Raw genomic sequence first — 11,238 nt, forward strand, 5'->3', positions numbered from 1 at the left:
GAAAAAACAAATAAACTATAAAGTTTTACTGAAAAAAAACGTTTGAAATGCATTTAGGTTTTAGGGATTACACAAAGAAATATGAGATTTTTGAGATGAGGAAAAGTATTTTTAATTTTAACATGAAATTACTTTGCCCATGGACTACTAAAAGCAAACACTCAATATATTCATGGACAACTCTTTATTATATTATATTAAAAATAATTCCCTAAAAAAATATCATTTTTTGTATGTGAAAAACTTGTAATGGTATTTGAAAGACTGCCAAATTTTGTGAAGATGTACACACAAAAAGGAGAGCTATAAGTATTAAATCTATAAAGACTTTAAATGAGTATAAAAAAGTCATGTGGTCGGTCAAGTTGACAGAGCCCATATTGAGAGAGTTAATATAGAAATAGCATAGTTAGCATCACAAAAATGTAGGCAATGCTCAAAGAGATTCAGATGTTTTTGGTATATTTAATTGTACAAGTGATACATTTAGATATATATATTCTTCAGTCATTTTCAGATTATGAAAAAATGCACGACTGTATTTTGAATGGGATTTCGATTTATTATTTATACTTTCAAATAATAATGGGAAAGGGCACTACAAAAGGTTAATTCTGAAAATTATGCAATGTTCACTATGTTTCTCTAGCTTTTTGCCTTGCATTCAACTTATCAAGCAATTTGGAAAACAAGTCTCATCAGCAGCGAGGTTTTACTCACTATGAATGAGAAGTATCACTTGAATGTAAAAAAAAAAACTCACAGTTTGATGATAACGACTCTAATTTTCAGCCTTAGTAATGAAACATACTCACTTATGTTCAGGTTTGGTTCAAGTAGTTTATCACCTATAGACTGCTTGATTTGAAGTGTTTTTTTATACTTCATCAAGCCATAAATCTTCAAATTATGTTTTTATCAAGGCCAAACCTCAGTTTTATTACTTCATTAAGTGAAATGTTTTGATATAGAGATGTTATATCAAATACAGCACAAGCACTGTTATCAAATGCTAACGTTTTCCTTACCTGAAAAAAGTATTTCAGATAGATACCTCTGCTGTTACCTTCACACTCAATTGCTGTGGAATTTCCTGAACATGGCACAAGTTTTGAACAAATTCCCAACCCTAAACATGTCTATGTGTATTGTGCCAGTTATAACATAATTATCATAATGCTGTAGTCCTCCACCAATATGAGGGTGACACAACCTCCATGCATGATTTTCACTAGCACATGATCATAGGCTCATTCATGATAAGGCAAAGAAAATTCACCAAAGTGGGGAAGAAGGGTGGGAAGATGGTGCAGAAAGGTAAGTATCTGTCTGAAATACATTTTCAGGTAAGGAAACTGTTAACTTCAAAAACTTGAAAATGGTGGAGGAGCTGATCAATTACAAAGATAAGCATGTTTCTGAATTAGTGACAGGAAGAGAAAGCCAATGAGGTGTGACTTCTACAAGACTGGTGGTTACCCAGTGGATAACTGTAGCCTTCTCTTTGCCCAGCTTGTTGTTATTTATTCAGTCATATATTACATTTACATTACAGAGAGACTTACAGTAAAGGATACTGTACATCTCAAAGTGAATCTAAGTCCTATTTGGCTGGATATTTTCACCAGGAACTGCTTGTGAGATATTATAATGTGGGTGTCTAGTACAACACTTTCAGATAACACTCCAACGATGGGTGGGTCCAACCGATCTCTTACTTGGTGATGTTTTTTTCTGTCATTTTTTGTAAAAGATGCAGAAATGGCTATATCAATTACAGAAATATTGTGCCAAAGCAGTCTTGCAGAAAACCCCATCTCAACAGTGGGCATTAAGCAGGGGCTGATGGATTGAATGCTTTCTGTTCTTCCCTGCTCAATGTAGATTTCAGGTATTTCCCATGAAGCAATGTCAGTCACTCAGAGGATGACAATGGCACTAAGCATAAGCAACATAAGATGTATTTCTTCATATAACATATGATATGGCGAGTCTTGCCTCCTTCAGCTCAGTTTGATTTGTTTTGTTGAAGAACCTGCAATATGTGAAAGGTGTATAAAAACCATGATACCCACAAGTAGCTTCCATGAAATATATGAATGAGAAGGAGATGATTGAAAAACACAACCACTCTAAAATATCCTGATAGACTGGAGGGAGGCAAAAACCGGACACACAGGAAACTGCTCAATGAGGTACACAATGGGAAATGGATGTCTTAGTGTAGTCCACAGCCCAGCCTGTAAGATATCCAAAGGCCAGGTAAATAGGTAACAGAGGCTGTAACAGTGACAAGTCCCAAGAGGAAGATGTCTACCACAGCAGAAATAGGTGACAGTGGTTTCCATGAAAATTGGCAGTCTGAGCAAAAGAGAACCAGTACAGGACACAAGGAAAAATTATGATTTACAAATAAAAATGATAAAATATCACATACCTGACTCATAAGTGTAAGCAAACAGTAAAGGAGGAAGTACCTGTTCCTCATCAGAGAGAGAAGAATCAGAAAGCAAAGCTGAAGGTGGAAGAGCAGCCAAAACTGTCCATTGGCAAAGCAGCATTCACAGAATGTAAAGAAAGAAAATGGTGACATGAACTGGAGAAGAAATAGGCAGAAGTGAACCAACCATCTAATGCATGAAAGCGGGAACATTATCAGTTAACTTGTTGGCACACCATGGTTCATCACAGCTTAATAAGGTTGTGGAAGCTAACTTATTCATTATGTACAAAGTATCTCACCACAGAGTAAAATCCAAGACCTGGCATATGCTGAATCAGTTGAATAAAATGATGAAAAAGAATGTCTGGATTTTGAGATAAATAAATATATATATATATTTTTTTTTCTTTCAATTTCGCATAAGGTATTAAAAATAGTATAAAGAATAAATGAAGATGTTAGAGAAAACAAAATTGTAATCAGGTGGACAGGACAAAAGTTCAACAAGGATAAAAGCAATGTAACACTATAAGAAGAAAGGCAGTCAATTAATGTGACTAGAAACTCAAGAATTACAAGAAAAAAAAAGTTTGAACACAAATAGTGTTGAGGAAAAAATGAGCTTATGATCATGTGTTAGTGTTAATGGAGATTACCATGCATGGAGGTTGTGTCACCCTCCTATCAGTGGAAGAGTACACCATTATGACTATTATGTCATAGGTTGGCACAGTACACATAGACATGTGTAGAGGTGAGAGTTTGTCCAAAGCTTAGGGCACACATAGAAAATTTCATGACAGTTGTGCATGAGGTAATAGCTCTTAATGGTGTAGACAGTAAGAAGCATTTCCAAATTAAAGTCTTTAACAAATGAAGCAAATTTGAAACTATATATTGTTTTTGATAAACTCTTTAAGAAATGGAACTTAAAAAACCTAAGTAAGTAAGTGTGCCATAGTTAGATAGTACAAGTCTTATTGAAATATCAATTTTGTGAACCTTTGGTAATCCATATAAAATTCTAGACTAAAATTTCACAGGTCAGACTCTATTGTACACCTACTTGTTGGCAACCCCTTCTTTCTAAAGATCATTTGAAATATTTAAAACTTTTTTATTATAATCACCTTTATTCAGTATATCACCATTATATTTACCAGATTTTAAAATAACAAAATTTTGGGTTTCGTAAGTTTTTTAATGCTTTCCTGTCACCTTTAGAAATATTATAGGGTATAGGTTTTCATTGTACTCTAGGAAACAATCCAAGGTAGTACCAGATATGATTGTTCAATATCAAAAACATTTAAGTATTTAACAAAATTGAGAGGACTTGAAATTTTCTGTGAAACAGTTCAATGGATGAAAACAATTCTGCAAAAGCAATTTTGGGGGAGTGGGGGAGATACTAAAAACGTTAACACTCTTGCTAACACTCTTTTCTCAATGTGATTTAAAAGTTAATCAGAAAAGTTATGAATTACTTTAACTAGATCATTCAAGAAGGTAATAAAGCTAATCTGTTTTTATTTTAGAATGTTTAATTTCTTTCTAATTCTAATGAACATGGCTAAACTTCAGGGAAGACACATGGATGTTTCATGTCAGAACCCATCAGATAAATGGAAGATACTTACTGCTAAGTCTACATCAACAATCTACTAGTGTTCCAAATGTTTCACTACTGAATACAACCATAACAAGACTGTGCACAAAAGTGTTCAAACACATTCTCATCACACCCTCAAGTGGATGCATGGTTGGTCAAAATCCTTTGTCCAGAGTCCAGTGAGGCAGTGCTTGTTTTGCATGTACTGTATAATCTTCTCAATCATTCTGCTTCATTAAGCTAAGAAACTTACCTGTCAAGGTGTGTATATGTTGTTTCAGTGATCCAACTGTTTCATCATATGGAAAGCTGACATCAAACTTTTGTTTATTGTACACTACTTTGAAGTCTATCATTTCTTTCAAAATTTCAGCTTTGGCACTTGAACAGACAGAAGCCTCTAAAAGATCACCATTTGATGAGCAACCTAAGCCAATAGATATAATGTTATAGTTACAAACAAAATAATATTTAATGGTACCATGTTTAAAACAAATAACTCAGAGATAATACTCAACTTTGCTATAACTTTTACCTATCTCTTATAGTTATGCCAAGTTTTAAGTTTTTGTTGACTCTCCTCTTTCTTATCCATACTCTATCATCTACCATTCTAAGTATTTTTAGTCCTGTACAAATCTCATTCACCTGATAACTTGGTGTGTCTGTCAGGTCTCATGCTTTCTATTCACATGATATTTAGGCTAATCACCATTACTTATTTCTATCTAGTGCTTATTTAATATTATGTTGTAACATTTCCATTCACAAGCTATGGGTGTGGAGAGAAGGGCAGAAATAATATATTAAAGATATAAACAATAATCAAAATAGAAAAGTATCAAGACTCTTATTAAAATTTAACTGTTGTAATTACAACTGAAGAATCAGCAATATTCCTAACCCTGAGTATGTCTGGGAAATAATGGAATTAACTTGAATTATTCAGAAATAACATACAATTTAAGGGCAATAAAGAACCAGTTGGTCCATCTAGGCTGTCCCATCCACAAAATTGAACTAAACTAACCTCAAAATTGTAGAAGAAATGTTGAGTATAGTTCCAAATGTACTATTTTTCTTACACAAAATGTGGCATGCTTTTATTAAAATGTACATGTATATACAAAAAAAAATCAACTATGTTAGAAAAGTATTTGTAGTCAAGATATGTCTTTGAATTGACAACATCAGTCTGACTTGGACTCAGACAGCCAAAGTACAAGGTGATGCTAATGTAGAGAATAAAAATACTTTTGTCCATCATACAGTTTGCATATTCCATTTGCATAACCTCTAGGACCTCCAAAATGCACGTCTCCCTGTATATTGTATCTGGTATTTACTTTCTTCTACCACAAACTGATAAGCATGCCTCTTCCCCCCACCTCTCATTTTTTGGAAGGTTAATAAACAGTCGATAGGTGCCTGAGTATTTGAAAATTGTTTATGTTTTTCCTAATTAAAAAGAAAATTGGTGATAAGAATTTACCTGAAAATAATAGGATAGTTAGTCTTTATCTTTAGAGGGGGAAAAATTCTAAAGTCTGGTAAAAGAAGCATTACAAAATCATTTGGTGAAGTATGAGTATAAGTGAAAAACCAATATACACCTCCAGATTCATCATAGGGAAATTTTACCTTAGTAATATGTACCTTTTTCTGAGTATGTTACTTGTTACCTAGATGAACAAAAGAGTGTAAACTTGATTATTCAGATTTTCAAAAAAGTTTTTCATAAGATGCCATACAAAATATTAGCTAATAAAATCATATTGGTAAGGAGTTGGGGAAAGACTACTTTACTGAGTCATTGGGTGGCTGAATTGGAGAAAGCTAAATGCATTAATGGTCTATAGTCAGACTTGACACTTGCTACTAGTGGAGTGCCTCAGAGGTCAATGTGAAGGCTTTTTTTCTTCTTTACATGTATAATTAGTACATTTGTAAAGTTTGGTGATGACATTCAACTCATGTACTTCTAGCTTTACTAATGTTGAAATATTATAGAATGACTTGGATGAAATGATAAGTTGGAGAAATATTTGACAAACGACCTTTTATCACAACAAGTGCAAGGTAAATTTGGATTATTTTAAATTGGATCACATGTTCATTATAGATGGGAACTTACTCAATAGTAATTGAAGAAGAGAATCGTGGCATAGTGCTGATACCTCACTCAAGCCATCAAAGCAATGCACTGTTGCTAGTAGTAAAACTAATAGAATTTTAGGATATATTTATAGACATGTTGATCACAAATCAAAATATGAAGTAATTATCTTTATATACAACTTACTAGTTAGGCCTCACTTGGAATACTGTGTATATACAGGATAATAACTTACCGCAAAGGGCTCAAAGGAAACTACTAGGATAACACCAGAGATTGAAAGGTTGCCATACAAGAACATTGTAAGATCTATGAAATTGTTTACTCATGAAAACAGATAAGTTAGAGGGGATCTTATTGAGGTGTTTAAGATTGTTAAGGAAATTGATAGTACTTAAGAGAAGGCTTGATAAATGATAAGGGCTGAATTCACTCATCAGTGTTATTTGAAAGAGTGAAGCAAATAAATAAAGTGGCCTCATATAGTGGTGGGATGTAAACAATTTGTATGGTTTTGATGTATAATTCACTACTAGTGAATTACAACTTTAGGTGTTTGGATAGCATGTGCTGGCACATGTTAACTTATCCAAAGACCTAAAGTCCTTAGATTATTAGTGGTGAGAAAAGGACTATACACCAAAACCAAAGATTACCTTATTGAAGCTTATAGGATTATCCAGGGGATCAATGGAATAAGAGCCTCTGACTGCTTTGTACTACATTTTGTAGATAACAGAATGAGATGATACAAGTGTAAAAGTTTGAAAAAACAGGCTAAGCTCAGCAGTAGTGAAGGCCAGAAATTTATGAAAGGAAATCAATTATTTCCTGAAAATAAAAGGTGGATTTAAATTTTTACTTTTTCCAATTGTAAGTATGTAAAGACAGTCATGAAGGGCCAAATGGTTCCTTGTTCTACTTGTATCATGTTAAATATTGACAAAAAAGTCAAAATGTTTAATTATATCAATCACCAGTTAGGTTGTGTAAAAGAATTGGTAATTATTTAAAAGCAAATAAAGATGACAGTGAAGATCAAACCTAACTGGTGTACTAGGGACATAAAGGAGAAAATCAAGAAAAGTATGACACGTTTAAGAAGTTGACAGTTGGGATAGAAGATTTACACAACTACAGCAATCCTAAAATTTAGTTAAGAAATAATTAAATCACAAAAAGTTGTACAAGAAATACTGACTGATAATGTTAAAATTAATAGCAAGGATTTTTTTAAGGTATGTCATAAGTAAGTGTTAAAATGGAGACTGAGCACCTAAAGGCTGCTGTTGAGGTTTATATTGTGATAACTGGTATTTTAAATGTGGTTTTCTTCAGTTTTTCAAAAAGGAAGAAGAAGTTAGCATTATTTCTGACCTTATATATTTTGTAGAAAATACTAGAATTGATATGATTCCTGTAGTTGTTAATCCTTTGAAGGTAAATAAAGACTGACACATTCAAAATAAATAAAGCACCACAACCAAACAATGTTTTCCCCATTTTAAAATAAGAACAATGTTCAAAAGGAGAAAATCTAATTTCAGTCTTGTAATTTTTTTGCCTGATAACTAATAAGCAGCCTGCATCTGGGCTTCCATATCTAAGTTATACTTATTCCTTCTATTATTAGAATTATAACAACAATCTAACTCTTAGCCTTTCAATTTTACTACAGGCACCAACACAACATACTTCCCATGCAATGGGTAATTTTATCTGAGCCCTTAGCGATTTAAAAGAAATATAAATTATAAATGGACTACATAATACGTAAATTTTAACAGTATCCTTTCTTGCACTAGCAGTCAAAGAAAATTATCAAGCAAAGTCTTAATCAATTTATTATGTTACTTTAAATTTAACTACTTAAGTTAAGACTTAAGTGGATGATGATTCACGAGTATATTATCGATAGATTAAACTTAAACGTTACCACTTTATCAGTTTATTATGAGTTTATCATTAATGTGTGAACAGTGAAGCAATATTAATATTATAGTTATCACTGTTATTAGTATATTAGCACTTTTATTTTATTTAATAAAAATGTATTACAATATAAATTACATGTAATTTCCTCTCTTCTCCTTAGTTGAGCAATATTATTATTATTTATAAATTAAATAATAATATTTATATGATCAAATTGTAGAAATTAACTGAAACACGTAACCTACATAATAATTCAAAGGAAGATAATCAGTATTTTAAAATATCTTAAATGTAAAACACTATTCTACAAGAACGGGATCTCGTAAATTCCATATATATTAAAAAAAAAAGACACAAATTACCTTCCGTATTATTCGCTTCACCATCACTCGCCATTTTTACTAATGTTATACGTTACTATTATTCCTAGGGGTCTTTCAAAATTTTCAACTTTAGATTAAAAAAGAAATATAGATAATGCGTATTCTTACGTAGAAAGGGAAAATACATAAACATACTGTAGAAATGTTATTTATATTTTTGAAATGTATGTTTTTATTTAAGTATTGAATTAAAATGAAATACTATTTACCATTAAGAAAGTGTGTGAAATATCACCTATTTATATAAAATTGTAGAAAAAGCACCGTTCATGCTTAAACAAGTTCAACACGCGATTAGCAATCATCCTCTCCCACTGTGAATTAATTTTTTCTTCAAATGATTAGTTTAGTAACAAATTTACTTCTTTGGTGAAATAGTATAAAATACAGAATTATAAAAAAGATTCGGTTATTTTTGCATTATATATTTCTAAAAACGCATAATCTGTCTCGTTAGTATATAAAATAATTTACTTGATAGTTTACAAAATTGTATTGAACTGTTAGAAAGGATTCAGAGGAAGGCTACTAGGATGATACCTGGGATAGCAATGCTATCATACGATAATAAGTTAAAATCTATGAACTTGTATTCTCTTGAAAAAAGAACAGTTAGAGGGAATCTGATTAAGGTGTTTAAGATTGTTCAGGGAACTGATAGTGTTAATGTATCATGTTTTTGTTTGTTTTTTCATATTTAATGGTGAGAATAGTAAGACTAGGGGACACAAATATAATTTTTGACAGGGAATTAAGAAGTCATCTTCATCTAAGACAGTTTTATTTTTCTAACCGGGTTATTGGTCTCTGGAACGGGTTGCCTTTTAATATGGTGGATGCAGTTAATTTAAGGGAGTTTAGGGGAAATCTTGATACATTTTTGAATAATAATAGCTGGCTTTGAGGTGATCTTTTAGTATTTAGTTTAATTTAGTTGATAGAATACCCTAGATGAACCAAAAAGTCCCTTGTTATCGTTTAGTGTTAACTTGTGATATTAAATATTTAATAACCTCAATGCACTTGTTTAAAGTGAAATACTCAGTAGTCTCCAAGTAGGAAAAATTACTACATAATTTGGGGCCGTGTGTGCGTTATGATAGTAACGGTCAAATCCCTCTATTTGATCTGACAAGAGTAGCTGAAGAGTTGGCAGTGAGTGGTCTTGAGTAGCTGCTTTCTTTCCAGTCTATCACTTCAAAATTAGGGACAGCAAGCGTAGGTCGCAATTAAACAAACAAATAAACAAAAATTTTAATTCCCGTTTATTTTAGTGTTAAGGGACTGTATAAAAAAGTATTTCCTAATAATAGATATACACAACAAAAAGAGTAGAAGGTTATATGCTATTCATGGTAGTACATTTAGTAATGATTTTAGAAGTAGAATATAGAAGCACAATCTCTTCATAATTAAATTCAAACGTATTCTTGCTGAATAATTCAACTATTAATTTAATTAATGCATCTAATTTTTAATAAGGAATTAAATAATAATAACATGGCTTGGCGATTAGATTAATAAATTGTACCATGTGGTTTTTGAGTAATACTTAAATGGAATCACGGTCTTTGAATTAGGTAAATTAGGCTATTGTTTGCTTAGAGTTACTGCTGCAGCATGCAAGCATACTACGTGTTTTCTATCAACCCAATTTAATATAATTTTTGCACTTATGTAGTTTTAACTTAGATCGTCAGTTGAGGAAGTAGCTAAGTTCCTTTCGCCATCGTTACCTGTTTTCGATGATCAATAGTCACATGAGTAGCGCAGGCATCCTAAGAAGAAGAATATTATTGTTTCATATATATATATAATGTTGTTTTCTCAATTTATAATAGATTTTTACCGAATTCTAGAAGAGATATTTCAGTAAAACTATCATAATGACACTTGTTTGTGTGTGTGTGTTTGAACGATATATATAAAGATTGTTTCACTCGATTTTTTTGTGTCCATCCTCTTTCTTTGCTAAATTCAGTCAAGGGTAAGGAAATACGTAATTACTCCCACAAAACATTTTCTGTTGAAGTATTCTATGGAACTTACCACATTGGTTCTTAACACACTCTATAGGTTTTTTAACAGGGGTTTTATGATTTCAGTATAGCGTTTCCTGAGTAAAATTCATTTATATATTACATGTTCTTATTTTTCTGTAAAGTTTAGATTTTTTAAACGTTTTTGAAATATTGAATGTCTTTTCTACAAAGACGTTGTTGTACTCACTACGTATCTTAATGATCAATAATAATGAACATTCTAGCTTCCAAATTAAATCATTATCATACCTTTATTACCCCAACAATAGTGATAATTGAGTACAATTACATCATAAGATGGTCAAGTAATGAAGGAAGATCAAGGATAGCCATGTTTTGATATGTCGAAAAGATATGAAGAGGTTCCTTAAAATCTCTGAAAAGGTACAGTGTCAAATAGTTATCTTCTGTACAGGTTTCATGAAGCAACAAATGATATTTTAAAAAATCCATCAAAAGATCAGTTAGACGACTGACTGTCTATATCATGATTGACTTCATATATATCGTTTGAGTTAGGGAAAACGGGACCATACAACATGAAACTTTAAGTCACAGAAATTAGATACTTGAACGATTGGTAAGTTCCATCAAAAGTATTAAAAGCCTCTATTTGATTGGTCTATCCTAACATATTGTTACTTCTCCGTGTGTTAATTAATTTTCCGTAACTTCGTTCCGACGAAACTTAAGCGACACAAGTTCTT

The 11,238-nt window shown here is 31.8% G+C and overlaps 1 protein-coding gene across 2 annotated transcripts in view; it reads right to left on the reverse strand.

Moving 5' to 3' along the window:
• LOC106463780 (ubiquitin domain-containing protein UBFD1-like) overlaps positions 1 to 8,516 on the reverse strand; it is a 113,896-nt gene extending 105,380 nt beyond the window's left edge. For both annotated transcript variants that reach the window (XM_013923847.2, XM_013923846.2), the window contains exons 1-2: positions 8,469 to 8,516; positions 4,309 to 4,482 (exon numbers count right to left, since the gene is read on the reverse strand). In XM_013923847.2, coding sequence (XP_013779301.1) covers positions 4,309 to 4,482; positions 8,469 to 8,502 — 208 coding nt within the window. In that variant the 5' untranslated portion in view covers positions 8,503 to 8,516. The remainder of the gene's footprint in view (positions 1 to 4,308; positions 4,483 to 8,468) is intronic.
• Between the last annotated feature and the right edge of the window lie 2,722 nt (positions 8,517 to 11,238).

Source organism: Limulus polyphemus, unplaced genomic scaffold (assembly GCF_000517525.1).
Source record: "Limulus polyphemus unplaced genomic scaffold, Limulus_polyphemus-2.1.2 Scaffold1480, whole genome shotgun sequence".
In the NCBI taxonomy this organism is placed as follows: domain Eukaryota; kingdom Metazoa; phylum Arthropoda; class Merostomata; order Xiphosura; family Limulidae; genus Limulus; species Limulus polyphemus.